Consider the following 15726-nt stretch of genomic DNA (forward strand, 5'->3'; position numbering starts at 1 on the left):
GGAATAGTCTTCTCCTTCTTACCAGACACTGTCAGAGTTCCACAAGGATCAATAGTAGGCCTGTCATTCAACATTTTTGTAAATGACTTGTCGCCTCACAGTTAAAAGTTGCCCGTTCGATGCTCAGTTAGAGCTTCTTCTGTGTGGCGACATGCGTGAATGGGTGTTCCTTCATTGAAGGTTGTGCGTTCGGCCCAGCAAGCCAGCGTGTGAAACTCTACTGCCAATCATTAGCAGACGGGAGCTCCACTGTGGCGACCCCTAACCAGGAAAAGCCGAAAGACACAAACAGACTTACTGCCACCCAATTCACTAATGCAGTTCAGTATGCTGATGAATTATTTTATTTATTATATTATATTATAATATATTATTTTAAATACTAAAAAAAAAAAGTATGTTCTTCCCTCCTAAAAAAAATACCAAAATGAAACACATTTTTTTTCAAAATAAACTCATCCAGCAATACAAAAATTTAAACCATAACACAAACAAAACAGATAACTGTCATACAATCGAATGGACAAATAACATCATAAAGCTGAACCCATATCATCGACAATTCAGTCTGTTGAACTGTTTTGATTGAGAGTGTGTTCCAGCAGGGATTAGGAAATTTACCCTTTTCCCCACTGTAGTGTGATCTCCGAGTTGGTATATCCAATTAGCAGAGGATGTGGGGGGGTGCAAGGTGGGGCTTGTACCCTGCAAAAAAAATTTTGTGACAAATGTGGATTCTGTCTTTGTTTTGAGTTTGTTTCAATGGACTGAATTTTTGATGATTTGAGTTTGACTATATGATGTTTAACAATTTGTCCATTCGATTATTTGACAGGTATCCAAACAAAACTTCTGCGTGCCCTAATTGACAGTAAGCTTAAAATTCATCAACATATATTGCAAACTAAAACACAACAGAAATTCCTATCTCTCTTTCTCTCTATCTAAAGGACCAAAACACTACCTGACAGAAGCTGCAAAACAAACACCAATGTCTACCTGCCTTCCTCCATCCCTAATATATGCCTCACCTATTTTTACAAATCTAAATACCATACTTAAAGCTAAAATCTCTGTTACTATAAAGTTGCCAAATTTACTGCAAGCCTAGGGTTTGTCGCATCATTCCAGAGCCCTGAAACAGTTAAACTGTCTTGAGCTACCCAGCTATTTAACACACTCACAACTTATTAAAAATGATCTTAAACATTCATCAGATAAATTACCAGCACTGAAAGATACCCTGCAGCACTACTCTTCAGGTTGAGACCATCACTCAACCAGTAAATTCTCATCGTATTCCTATATATCTCATCGTATTCCTATATATCTAAACTTTGGAACACCATCCCAACATACCTAAAACAGACCATGAAACTTTCCACCTTCAAGTCCTTACTGAAACAACACCTAAACTACACATAGCCATGCACGTGTTCCTCACCTGGGTAACTCCAGTTTCATAGATTCATAGATTCATAGGATGTTAATAGGCTAATGGCCCTAGGGCCTTTTCTCTTCTCATATCAAACACTCATCCTTTTATAACTTCTATCCCCTTCAACACAGCAAATATTTCTACCACTTTTCCTCAATTACCTTCCTATCTTAATTCCCACTTTACATTTTAATTTCTCTCTTATCTTCCCACTTTATTAATCTCCTTCAGATGCTCTTCACCACTGTCTTATAACAAGGCTCTGTTTCCGTATGTCCCCTCATATTCTTACCCCAGTTATCCGACTTATCAGATATACAATGTCTCTCTCCCTCTACTAGCTTTAACTAATATTTACCTACTGACTAATATTTCATACTCCTTACCTCAGTTTTATTTTTTACATCTATACTGTAACCCTCCATAATCATCTCATATCTAATGTCTGCTTGTCAGTTATATTGCACATGAACTGTTTGCATTTTATACTTGGAATTTAATGTCATATATAATGTCACCATAGAAGAAATACCCATTTTATCTTTGTATAGTGTCACTTCATTATATTTTGATATCTCAATGTTTTAACAACTATTAGTGTGGTATATCCTTGTAAAAATTTTGTTTTGTAATGAGGTCCTTAAATGCATCTGCTGAAACCTTTCTACCTGGGCATCCACTGAAAATGGACTTTTCACAGTCAGATGTTCTAGGTCAAAAAAGATAGCTAAATAAATTCATACCTAAAGTGTTCTATGAGTTTACCTGGAGCCACGCTATCCCTCTCCATATCTTTTTTCCAGAACCTAAAAATGAGGGCAAGAGGATTCTTTATACTCTGGATGTCCACAAACAGCTTAGGCAGTGTCTTGACAGAACTAAAGCAGTCTTCAGAAATTAAAACCAGTTATTTATTTCTTATGAAGATAAGAAAAAAAAAAGCAGCCTGTGTCAAAGCAGGCTATTTCCAAATGGTTGTCCCTTTCTCATCTCTCTTTGTTACTCCCACCATAACAAGTCAATTCCAGGGTGCTTTATGGCAGATTCTATTAGGGCCTTGGCTTCACTAGTGAAGTTTTGGAAAGGGGTTTAAGTGGAAGTATTCTGGAGGCAACAACTAGATTCATTTTCCAGGTTTAGAGCAGGACCATTCTCCAGGGGCTTTTGAACGCTCATCCTTCCTCCTCCCAAGCCTTATAAGCTATTGTGTTCTACCCATATCATTAAGGCTACTGTAGCAGTTGGGGTTTGGTATAATATTTAAAGTGTTTATCTCACAAACAAGAAGTACAGGGTTTCATTCTCACCAAAGGAAAATTGGCTAGGCTTAAAATGGTCCACAAGGGCAGCTAGAGTAGTACTTGCCTATGAACCTATATGATGAACATAGCACAGTCGTGTAACTAAATTTACCATAGCAGTAGACTTGCAGATGATTACTGCTACAGTAGCTGCTCCCTTCCTCCCATCATCCCCCTTATTTATTTGTATGTTTTTGTCACCAGGGTGTGTAGACATTGAATTTTATTACTCCGCCCTCCTTATTTTGTGTGTGTTTTTGTTGTCCGAGTGTGGGCACTGAATTTTCTTTACCTACCTTTGTCTTCTTTCAGGGCTCTAGTCTCCATCATTCATTTTGCATGAAATTGCTGAAGGGCTTGATGGCTCAACCATTTATTTTATATTTATTTGCTTGATCTGTTAATGGTCTGGCTGAGTGGAAGATGCTCTGAAACTTTGGAGGCTGGCTGGCTATCTGTCCTATGTAGGATATAACCCATATAGCTAAGGCTACTGCAGCAGTGATCATTTGAACATCTACTGTTATGGTAAGTTTACTTAACCATAACTGTACTTTCTCCCTTATTTTAAAAATGGCCAACGGCAATTACTACAAGCTTCCTTACATAATGAACTTACTCACAAGGGATATGTGCTTTCTGATCCACCCTAATCTTCAAGTTTTCAAGCTCACAAACCAGGTGAGAGAATTTTAACACTCTTTAGACTCTCTTTTTTTTCCTGAGGATGTACAGTGGGTCTACCTGAAAAGGTCGAATCCCCACAACAACAAATCCAAAATGATTGAGACAACATCGCTGAAGTGGCAAAAGATCAACATCATGGATTATCAAAGTTTTTCATAGGGAAAATGGACAGTTGACCAAACTGGGAGATTCTCCCTTTTCCCCACTGTGGTGAGATCCCGGAGTTAGTATATTCATTTGGGGGGGCATAGGAGGTATAGCCCTCCCCCCCTTATGCTTTTCCATTTTTGTAGCATGTTGGCCAAGTGTCCCTTATTCTTTTCAGGTAGACCCTGTGCAGCAGGTATTATAGGAGGCTAAGAAACCTGGTACTAGAAAGAGATTTTCTAGTTTGTGTCATAGCAAGAACCAAGACCCTTTAAAAAGTACAAACTCTGTTGGTTCTGCATTTTGTGAGTTACCAAACTGTTATTTTCTTACACTTCTATTACAATTCATCTTTTGGACATTTCTGCCTGTCTGAATGGGGTGCTATATGTCCGTCCACCTGAAAAAAACAAGTGACTCCTCTGTGGGATCTTAACCATGTACTATGAAAGCTTATACTTGTTTCTTTTGAGCCAGGTCATCAGGCTTATTTAAAGTTCATAACATGGAAAACAGTATTGCTAATTACTCTGACCTCAGCTAGAAGAGTATCTGAGTTGCAAAAGCTTATGTGATTCAACCATGTCAGTCTATCCCTCTGTATTCTTTCCTGAACAAAAAATAAAAATAAGAAAAAAGTCTGCATTTTGTGGATGGATGTTGCATGTTGTGCAAGGCCATGGAACGTATCAACATGGAACTCGTAAACAAAGTCATTGGTAACCTCCAAACACTGGATCCCACCCAGTTCGGGTTTGTGAAAGGCAGATCATACCTCCTGAACCTGATCGACTTCTTTGAGGCAGTCACCAAAGCCATAGATGAGGGTAAGGTGGTTCACACAGCCTATATTGACCTTGCCAAAGCTTTCGACACCATCCCCCATTCAGGAATTACAGCTAAACATACTAAACTAGGTATAAATCCCTACATCACAAGATGGGTTGCCAACTGGCTCACTGACAGAACCCACACTGTAAAAGTTGCAGACTCCAAATCTGACCTCAAAGCAGTGACAAGTGGAGCACCACAGGGTTCCGTCCTGGGACCTCTCCTGTTAGCCTGTACTTCAGAGAAGTAGATACCAAACACAGAAGGCCTCTGGCTAATGAAGTTCACAGATGACTGCAAACTGGTAGCCATAGTCAAGTCCCCAAATGATGTGGACATCCTACAGAAGGGCCTCGCTGAGATAGATGCCTGTTGTCAGAGCCATGGCCTCAAGCTCAATGCCAAAAAGTGCAGTGTCATCCTCTTTGGTAAAAACTCTGTACCCATGAACTACCACATAGGCAGCAATCTACTTAACACCAAATGTGTGATGAGACCTTGGGACCCAGATGGACAGTAGTCTCTCCTTTGATAGTCACATCGCCGCAGTAGTCAGGAAGTCCTTCCACGTGGCACACCTCATCATAAAAGGGTTCTCATCCAGGAAAAAAGAGGTCATTGTTCCCCTCTACTTGACACTCATTAGACCCATTATAGAGTATGACGCCCCTTTTGGAATGTACCTCACAAGACATCTGCAGCATCTGGAAAGGCCACAGAAGTACCTCACAAAGAGGATTACTGGACTCAAACAAATGCCCTACACTGACCGCCTCAGAAAACTCCAGCTTTACTCCGTAGCATATCGCCTACTCCAAGGTGATCTCTGCCTAACATATAAAGCTATGTCAAACCCAGAGCTGTTGGACATGCTACACCTAAAGAAATCCCAATCCCTCTGAGCTACACACTCTAGGCACCTAAACCTTGTCACCACAATAAACAGGACATGCTGGAGGGACAGATTCCTGTCCCAGAGACTTCCCATACTCTGGAACAGGCTAGCCATCTATGTCAAGCAAAGTTCTTCATTAGCACTCTTCAAGAAAAATCTTGATGAATGGATGGAAAATAGGAAATACACCCTGGGGATCACTTCTGTGTCTCTGCTCGACAGTGGCACAGGAAAATAACTTTCTTGGGTGGCGTAAGCCAGGGAACCTTATTGGCTAGGCTAACATAGTCCCTTGGGCTGATAGCTTAGGACCTACCTATGAACCTATGTCCATGGAAAAGTAAGATACTACATTAAAAAAGGCAAATTACTTTAGAAGTTCAGATGAGTTATTTTTGCCAGTGGAGGTAAAAAGAAAGGACAACCAGTATCAAAGCACACTTTTTCCAAATGATTGTCCCATGCTATTCAGTGTTATTCTCATCATGGTTAATCCCTTTATTTTTGGAAAGAGGTGGACCCTAGAAATGTTCTACTTGGTCTCCTGTACTTACTTTTTACAAAGCACTACAAAACTGATTCCTTCTGCAGGGCTAGGGCTGGATTTGCTAAGACTTTAACCCCGGGGCTCTTGAACTCTGATCCTTCTTACTTCAGCCTTTATAGCTAGGTTTTGTTTTTCAACCCATTGTAGCTTAGGCAACTACAGCAATGACCTAATGATGAACATAGTACAGATATGTAAGTACACTTACTATAATAGCTGATGTTCTAGTAGATCATTGTTATGGCACAAACATCTTCCTTTTTGCTCCCCCTTCTTTTTCAGCTAGGGTGATTCCTATCTTCCATATTTCTCCTAGTACATACTTCTGTCTTCAGGGCTTTAGCTTCCTTTTAATTTGGGAGCATGGAAACTCTGGCTTTTGGCACCTGTTTGTCTACTTTTATACTTGCATGCTTTTTTGCCTCCTTGGACATATGGATGTGTGGAAGGCACCCTAGTACTTTGCAAGCTGGCGAGATGTCTGATCCTTGGTAGGATACATCCTGTATAGCGCAGGCTAGTGCAACATGATCTATTTGAACATCTAATGTTTTGGTAAATTTACTTGGTCTCTTACCAGTGCCCGTTTTAAATTTACCCCTCCATACAGAAAACACAACCTCCAACTAAGCTAAAATTTTGCTACTGAAGCTGCCATCTGTTATTACCTACTACATGCTTAGCTATTGCCAAAATATTTTGCTGCAAAATAGAATGTCTTACCTCTGCTCTGCCTACATTTCAATCCAATTACAAATAAATAGCAAGCAGTTGAAAGTAACATTTTCAGATTTGTTCTCTTAGGAGAATAGAAATAAGCATCACTGTGATGTAATAAAGCAGGTAAAATGTCTATCTCTTACTAAAAGAGCAACTTTTCTTTATGCTATTCTAATTTACAGAATTCCTTACTCTGGTTGCTATCCATCTCTTAAAAGACTACTTCTAGTATGAGAAATGAATTACTCAGCAAGAAGTAGCCAAGACAACACACTAACACTAATTAGACCCACGTAGAAAAATGCCACTGGTGAGAGGACCTTCCTCAGATTAGCTCCTGCGATCTGAAACAATCTTCCAGATGCGGTTAAAAATAATCAAACATTACAGACCTCCAAAACCACACTAAGTGAGAAATGTAATGCTTTTGTCTGTCCTGCTTGTTCCACACTGCTTGAACTTTCACATCTTTATGCAAACCGACCCATGGAAGCAGACTAATGCAGTACATTGTCATATACTCAGTTTGAACTCAACTAGTAAATTTCAACTCTGTTTGAATCAGCAATTTCCCATTGTAAATGTCTGTACAGTATATGTAATGAGTATGTTCATGTGTTTTAACCAGGGCGGCCATGGTGGTGCAGTGATTAGCATTGCCGTCTCACAACAGGAGGTTCACCGGTTCAATACTTGGCTGGGGTGCCTTCTGTGCAGAGTCTACATGTCCTCCCTGTGGTCGTGTGGGTTTCCTCTAGGTGCTCCAGTTTCCTCCCACATCCTAAAGACATGCTGTAGGTGGATTGGACACTCTAAATTGGCCTTAGGCATGAGTGAGTGCGTGCGTGCGTGCGTGTGTGTATGTGTGTGTGTGTGTGTGTGTGTGTGTGTGTGTGTGTGTGTGTGTGTGTACCTTCTGTGGAAGGTTGGGCACTGGGCTGGCAACTTGACACCGTAAAACTCCACTGCCAATCATGAGTGGACAGGCGATCCGCTGTGGTGACCCCTAACTGGGAAAAGCCAAAATAAGAAGATGATATATATATAATTGCATTTATGTGTTTATATCTGTGTATATAATTTATATTAATTTAATTCCCTGATTGATTTTGCTGCAAGTGTGGTATTTCTAACTGTAATATTTCCATTATATTATTGCCTTCCAACATTTCTACTTTAATTTTATCTCATATGCATGTTTATGCAATATATACTTGGGTCATAACCTGAAAAGGGTCAGTAGATCTGCTCTTACTCAGTTAACAAATTATAAGTGCATAAATAAATAAATAAACTTATACAATTTATTGTCTTTGTGTGAGAAAGATTGATACAGCCATGGACTCCTTTCTACCCACTTGTGTCCATCTGTAAAGCTTTTCCTTTTTATCCCTACCTCTGATGCAGTCCTACAAGAAATATTCATTGAGCATTCAGATTGTAAAATAGTCTCCTAATACTATCTTGCTTTCCTTTTCAGATTTCCCTACCTTTCAACCTCTTAGAGCAAGAATTATGGAGAAAACTAAAAATAATTGGGTACAAAGTCCCAAAATCAGCGACAGATTTTAAATGTTGCTCTAGTAAACATTAGTATTTAAAGGAAATGAACTGCGAAACTCAAATGTCTCATTATTTTGTGACTTCAGTATCCAATAATTTTACAGAAGACTACACATTTTAGTAGGAACAGACATAACATATGAGACCAAATTCTGTATGAGATAGGTGTGCAGACTACTAGTACAAATATTTTCCCAAGGACTGAGGAGCAGTCAATGTTAAAGTATTTTTTTTTCCTTAAAACAAAGCAAACTAGATGTCTTGCTATGAAAAACTGAAGATGGTACACACACTTCCTTTTAATATTCTATGTGAGAACAGCTTAATTGGCTCAATGGGAATGAAATTGCTAGAGAAAAATCACCAATGCGATGGTTTAAAAGGTGGAGACTAGATGTAAAGTTAACTGCAGAGATGACACCTCTTTGAAAAAATCTGCTATTATGCATGGTACCTAAGACTACTGTAATGTATATTTTGCATGTTTGCATATTTGAGATAATAATTTTACTTGTCTCCGCATTTCTTACAGTTTAACCATTACAAATTGTCTTTGTGCAGGGCATGGGTTACTGGTGGACAAGGAAGGAAACACATACAGAGGATCCTTTTATCAAAACAAAAAACATGGAGATGGAGAAATGACCTTCAGGTAATTATTTTTTTATTTGACTATATGATATTACACTTAATGACATTTAGCAAATGTACTTGGGATAGTTTGCTATTCATCTCAGACTTTAGATTTAGAGAAAGAGAGGTTTTCCAGGTAATGATCCAGTTTTGGGGAACACTTCAAATAGATATGTTTGCCTCCTTTCAAAACAAACAACTTTATATGTGTTTTTTTCATTCCTTTGCAGGGAAATGTTTCTTTATGTGTTTCCACCCCTTTCACTAATTTACAGGGTAATTCTGAGGATTCAGAGGAACTCTCCAAAATATATTTCTGAAGACCTGCTTTTGGCACGGGCATATTATGGAACTGGGCAAGGACAATTACTACAGGCTTCCTCACTATTGGATCTACTCACACCAGATGGGAGAGTTTGATACATCCCAGTCTAAAGCATGTTCTGTTATCTACCTGGTCTCTGATACTACTCGTACTAAAGGAGGCAAGAAATATTGCTTCTAAAAAGTCTTATCTTGACATATGAAACGATTTTCTAGTTGGTGCCTACCGAATAAGTAGGACCCTATCTGGGATTCTACTACTGGTACTCATATATTTATATGAGTTATTATCCTTTGGCCTTTGTTCTGCTCTGTCCAGGTACATCTTGCAGCCACTTCAATATGTCTGCACTTGGACCCTTCACTCTTTTCAATGTTTTCTCAGTAAAACAGTTTTTGATGGGAGTGTTTCTCTGAGCTCACCTTGCAAACAAGTTGCTTCTTTCTGGCATTTTAAATTTTTTTTGGAAAAGTTAACCACATCTCTATCTGAATATACACATCAGGTAGATTTAAGGTTCTTTTCTTGGAAAACTATTATTTTTGCTCTGACATCTGTAAGATGATTATCTGAGTTGCTAGCTCTCTTGGTGGATTAACCCTATCTATTATGTTCTGGTCTGGGATCACGTATGAGTAAGAAGCAATCCCTCATTCATGCCCAAGGTTATTTTAGAGTTTCTCTGAATCAAACCATTATCCTTCCAGTGTTCTAGCCTAACCCTCAGAACCATGGAGAAAAGATTACTTAAACTCTGGTCATGCATTGGCAGCTCAGGTAATATCTTGATAGAAATTAGTCCTTTAGAAAAGCAAATTGGTTATTTTATTTCTTATGTTAGGACTAACAAAAGGACAATCCACATCAAACAGACTTTTTCTAGTTGGTTGTCCTCAGCTATTACCTTTTGTTATACCCACCATGATGAACCACTTCCAGGCAGAATTAAGACACACTCTCTGGGGACCACGTCTTCTTTGGCATATTGGAAAGGGGTGGATTCTACAAGGTTTCTAGAGGCAGCTACATGGTCCTTAGTATATACTTGTACAATGTATTGCACACTATTATCTTTTGGTTAGATCCAGGACTGGCTTTGCTAGGACCAGTCTCCAAGGATTCCTGGATTCATATCCTTCCTCCTCCTCCTCCTCCTCTCAGGTTGGATAGGCTTTTGTAATCAACCCATATAGACTAAAGGCTACTTAAGCAATGGGAATGATGAGCATAGTACAGTTGTGAAAGTTGTACGTGTTAAGACTGGAGGAAGATGGGCGAAGGCTGCCAGCCTAGTCAAATAGAATCTGATACATAATTCTATCAACTGTATAAATAAATGTAAAATACAGGCTTGGGTTTTTAAATGAAAGAAAACACTGTAAAATGTGAACTTCAAGATTGTTGCAACATTGCCATCTGCTGTAAGGAAAACCAAGCCAAGCATTTCAAATGTGTCTTTTGAAGTTGGAAAGATCTTATGAATCGCTTTGATGTTTTACAAGTCTGCTCCAGTGAGTCTGGATGCAGGTTTCAAGTCCATTGTTTTAAGGTTAAAGTTAAGGGCCAGAATTTACATGTGGAAGGTGTTTTATTGCTTTGGTTTCTGCTAGAGTGTACATGTGAAATGTATTTTATTGTTGTAGTTTCCTGAGCAGGTGTTAGCTTGCTAAATAATGCAGTTTGTGTCCTGGGGACTCCAGACTAAGTGTCAAGATGACGTAATGTGAATACTGAGAAAACCTAAGTGTCAAAATGATGTAATTTGGGAGGACCTCAGCAGAGCTGTTGGTTAGTGTTTAAAAACTATTGATGTTGTTTATCTTGCCTTCATTCTTGCTGGTTGGTTGGGTTCGGAGCCGATCCATGGCTCTGACTCGGCCATCTTCTAAAGCTCGAGAGCTATTTACTGGCTCAAGGCCTCCCCATATCCCACAATGCCTGGCGCTAGATCCCTAGATCTCATTTTCCGCTTCTGCTACGAGGTCGCTTTTGCTGGCTCAGGTCGTATTTTTGTCTTTTGATAGGTTTTATATAAAAAACTTTCATATAAATAGTTAGTGTTTAGTTCTTATTATAGTAGTTTAGTACTTTTTGTCTCTGTGTAGTTTTAGATCTATCACATCCCCTTAGAAAACTCGTTTTACTGTTAGAGAGTTTTCCCCTCCCCCCTCTCTTTTTCTCTCTTCAAGGTAGCCATTTTAGTTAGAGGCTAACCCTTGTTCTCTAAAATACCTTTTGTAGTGTTTTCAGGTAGAAATAGTTGTAGTACTTTTTATAGTATATATATATATATATATATATATATATATATATATATATATATATATATATATATATATATATATATATATATGTATATATATGGGTCTATCTTACTACGTCGACAAGTCAGAACGCCGACAGCGAGAACACCGACGCCAGAAGATCGAAAACGGAGAAGACCGACGGATCAAAACCCCGACGCTGAGAACATCGACATGGGAAAAGGCTGTGTATGTATGCGGTAGTGACGGACGTTAGGGTGCGAGTAAGGTAAGTGTGCGACTGTGATAGTTTGTGGGTTAGGGGCGGGTTAAGTGAGTTAGGGTTAGGGCGGGCTAGGTAAGTGTGCGACTGTGATAGTGTGTGGGTTAGCGGGTTAAGTGAGTTAGGGTTAGGGGCGGGCTAGGTAAGTGCGACTGTGATAGTTTGTGGGTTAGGGCGGGTTAAGTGAGTTAGGGTTAGAAGCTGGCTAGGTAAGTGTGCGACTGTGATAGTTTGTGGGTTAGGGCGGGTTAAGTGAGTTAGGGTTAGGCGGGTTAGGTGAGTGTGTGATAGTGGCGGACCTTAGGGTTAGGGTTTGGGTTAAGGTTGTAGGTAGTTGTGTATGTGAGGTTTAGTGTTGGTTTGTAAGGATTTTGGTGTGCTTGTGTTGTGTGTGTGCTTTTGGACCGGGGATTTGTTTTGTTTGTTGCTTGTCGGGATTATGGTGTGTCGGGCATGTGAGGTTTCGTGTTTGTGAAATGTCGGTTATGTGGTGTCGGTGATTTTGTTGTCGGCGTTTTGACATGTCGACGTAGTAAGATAGATCCATATATATATATATATATGTGTATATATATATATATATATATATATATATATATATATATATATATTATAGTTATAGTGTGTGTTTGTGTGTGTTGTTAAGGTGTGGTAACTGTTTTTTTGTGTGTGTGTACGGTTCTTTATACTTGTTACCTACTGTTGTACTGTTGGCCTTTTTTTCCTGTGATTTTTCTTTTTACAGGATATCCAAAGATACTAAGATATCGGGATTCAAGAAGTGTGACTCATTCTGTCAGAAAATGTCTCTGACAGATGGTCACACTTCCTGTGTCTACTGCTGGGATCCTTAGAGGATTACTAAAACCTGAAGGGTCACCTGCTAAGACTCAGCCAGGGAAACCCTTCCAGCCATCAAAGCCGTCGGCTCCCAGCTCGGAGCCGTCGTCGGGTGTGGCGCCTGCTTCGACTTCAGTTATGGCCAGAACCGAAGTACCTGCCTCTCAGTCAGCTATGATCCTGGGGTCAGAACCTTCAGGGAGCCGAAAGCGTTCTAGGTCTCCATCCCTAGAGTCAATTCGCTCAGCTCCGGGGTCACCTCTGTTACAGTCGGAGCGAAGTCACCGATTTCACTCTTCTTGGTCTTCGAGATTGTCTGACCATGACTTGGAGAGAGTGGTGAGCAGACTTCTGAAATCACAGGCCCTGGCTAAAATGCTATCCAGCCCCCCTCATCAGGGTTCGGCTCTGCCCATCTGTACAGTAGTTCCTCCTTCGACTCACCCCTTGAGTTCGGAGCCTGAGCTGGTTGGGGTTTGGATTGTGGAACCGTCGGAGCTGATACCTACCCTTTTGGTTCCTTCAGCTCCGATCACTTCCATGGCACCGTCCTTGGAGGGATCTGGGTGCCGAGACTCCGTTGTCGGTTCCGAGGGGGCGAGTGGCTTCGGACCCTTGTCCGACCCCGTTTTCCCTCTCGGAGCTTCGGCGCAGGTGAGCTCTGCTCCTACTTCTGCCTCGGAGCCATCCCTCTCAGTGCAGGGGAGGGTTCCGGTCTCTTCGGAGCCTGAGCCTTCTTCTCTGCTGGGAAGGGGTGCCTTTGAGGTCATGAGGAGTGTGCTGGCCCCTCAGTCAGCCCCACGATCAGCCTCTTCGGCTCCTCCCCCCATGGTGCCTGCGTCTGCCTCTGCCCCTCCTCCAGACCCCAAGCGAGGAGAACAAGTGCTCCAGGTCGCCCCAGTGGGCACGTCGGGCATGTCCTCCTCTTTCGAGGCCTCCCCTGATCATTCAGAGGACCCCCCTCGAAAGAGAAAATGTAAGAGGAAGCATGTTAACTCCCCTGAGTCAGTCACTTTGGATACCGACTTAGAGGATTCAGAAGGGTCCCCGAGGTCCCCCTCTGAAGATGTCTCCTTCTCAGACATCCTTGAGATACTTAGGCAGAGGGGGAACTGGACTACCCTTAACCCTTCTGAGGATGAGTCGGTATATCTGGACGCGTTTGTTTCTCGCCCCTCCACCTCCTGGGTGTCTCCGCCTTTCGATCCTCTGATGGCAGTGGTGGCTCAAAAGGCATGGTCAGCCCCAGACACAGTGGAACCAACTCCTTGAAGGCTTATGAAATTCATCACAGCACCACAAGACAAGCAATTTTTGACAAAGGGTGTCCCTGTTGATGCTATGGTGGTAGCAGCGTCCATGAAAAAGGAGTTGGCTGAGACTTCTTCGTCTGTCCATCCCCCTAATCAGGAGTCTAGGACGATGGACAGATATGGGAAGTGGATGTTTTCCTCAGCGACCTTTTCCATGCGGTCGCTGAACTATTTGTGTCATTTTACATGCCTTCAAAGGGATCTCCTTAAGGAGCTAGGAGATACCCTTCAAGATCCTTCAGCTGCGGGGGCCCAGGATAAGATTACCTCCCAGCTGGCGACTCTTAATTCGATAGTGAACTCCTCCATGTGGCTCATTTCTTATGCAGCTGATGGGGCGAGTAGAGCCGCAGGCACAGGTGTGGCCTTGAGAAGGCACGCTTGGATGCGGTTATGTAACTTTGCGGATCCCATTAAGGCATCTTTCACCAATACCCCTTTTGATGGTTCTGCTCTTTTTGGACCACAGGTGAAGGATATCCTTACCAGGTGTGAGCAGGAAGGCAAGACTCTCTCTGCTGTGGGAGTCCGTTTTTCCACTCCTCCTAGAACATACTCCAAAGGTCAGAAAAGTGGCAAAATGTGGTTCCAGAAACCCAAGGGAGCCATGCCTGACACACGTGGTGAGTTTCCCCTCCAGAGGCAGAGGAGGGAACAATAGACACTGCCCTCGAGGCAGAGGGTGCCCGCAAAATCAGGGCAGCAGAGATCCCTTCTCTGACAAGCCCTTCCAGCATCCCTGAGGGGCTGCCCAGCTGCCCGCCTTCGGAGGCAGTCGGGGAAAGATTATCGCTGTACCCAAAAGCCTGGCAAGACATAACTCAAGACAGATGGGTACAGTCTATTATATCCGGAGGTTACAGAATTCCCTTCGTTCATACCCCCTTAAGGTCAAACAAATCCCTTCCAGATGTTCCACCCAGTCTATGGGAACAAGCAGTCCAAGAGATCTCAAAACTGCTACAAAAAAGAGCCATCCAATGAGTCCCAGCAGACCAGCAAGGATCCGGAATCTACTCAAGGCTCTTTTTGGTACCAAAAAAAGACAGGGGACTGGAGACCCATTTTGGATCTCAGCAGACTAAACAGGTCTGTACAAAGAACAAAGTTCCGGATGGTCACGCTTCAGTCCATTCTACCCTTTTTGGGTCAGGACAATTGGATGTGCTCCATAGATCTTCAAGATGTGTACTACCATATCAAAATGGACAGGCGCTCCAGAAGATTCCTCCACTTCCGGCTGGGAGCCAGTCATTATCAGTTCCGAGCTCTGCCCTTTGGTCTCACCACAGCCCCCAGGGTGTTCACCAAATGTATGGCAGTAGTTACCTCTCACCTGAGACGGCAAGGATTCCAGGTGTTTCCCTAACTAGACGACTGGCTCCTTACTGCTACCACCAGACATCAGCTGCTATGAGCCAGGAACTACACCATCCAAACTTGCTCCAATCTAGGTATCACACTACATTTCGAAAAGTCTGCATTCTCTCCTTGTCAGTCTATAACATTTATAGGTGCAAGTTTAATTACAAAAGACATGTCAGCGAGACTTCCATTACACAGAGTATTAGATATTCGCCGACATGTACAGGTGTTATTAGGATGCAAGAAAATTCAGGCCAGATTCATCCTGAAGACATTGGGCCTCATGGCAGCAGCGATCAAACTAGTCCCCCTGGCTCGTTTTCATATGAGGATTCTTCAGTGGTTGCTTTTCACCCAATGGTCATTTCTACAACTTCCAATGTCTCACATGATTATGATTACACAGACATGCAAAGACCAGCTTGCTTGGTGGATGGTTTCCCCGTCAGTACCCCAGGGCAGACCATTTGTTCTTCCTCCTCCAGTAGCCACGGTGACCACAGATGCCTCCCTGATCGGGGGGGGGGGCACTTTCAGGGCAGAACAGTCCAAGGCACATGGCATCCCCATGAGTACCATCTGCATATCAATGTCT

General features: G+C 41.9%; 1 protein-coding gene across 1 annotated transcript in view; it reads left to right on the forward strand.

Annotated features, from left to right (window-relative positions):
- MORN1 (MORN repeat containing 1) overlaps nt 1-15726 on the forward strand; it is a 3597386-nt gene that overhangs the window by 461306 nt on the left and 3120354 nt on the right. Inside the window, exon 5 of the mRNA XM_044063000.1 lies at nt 8691-8781. Coding sequence (XP_043918935.1) covers nt 8691-8781 — 91 coding nt within the window. The remainder of the gene's footprint in view (nt 1-8690; nt 8782-15726) is intronic.

The sequence above is a fragment of the Protopterus annectens genome, chromosome 2.part1, assembly GCF_019279795.1.
Source record: "Protopterus annectens isolate FY-2018-M chromosome 2.part1, PAN1.0, whole genome shotgun sequence".
NCBI lineage: Eukaryota > Metazoa > Chordata > Ceratodontiformes > Protopteridae > Protopterus > Protopterus annectens.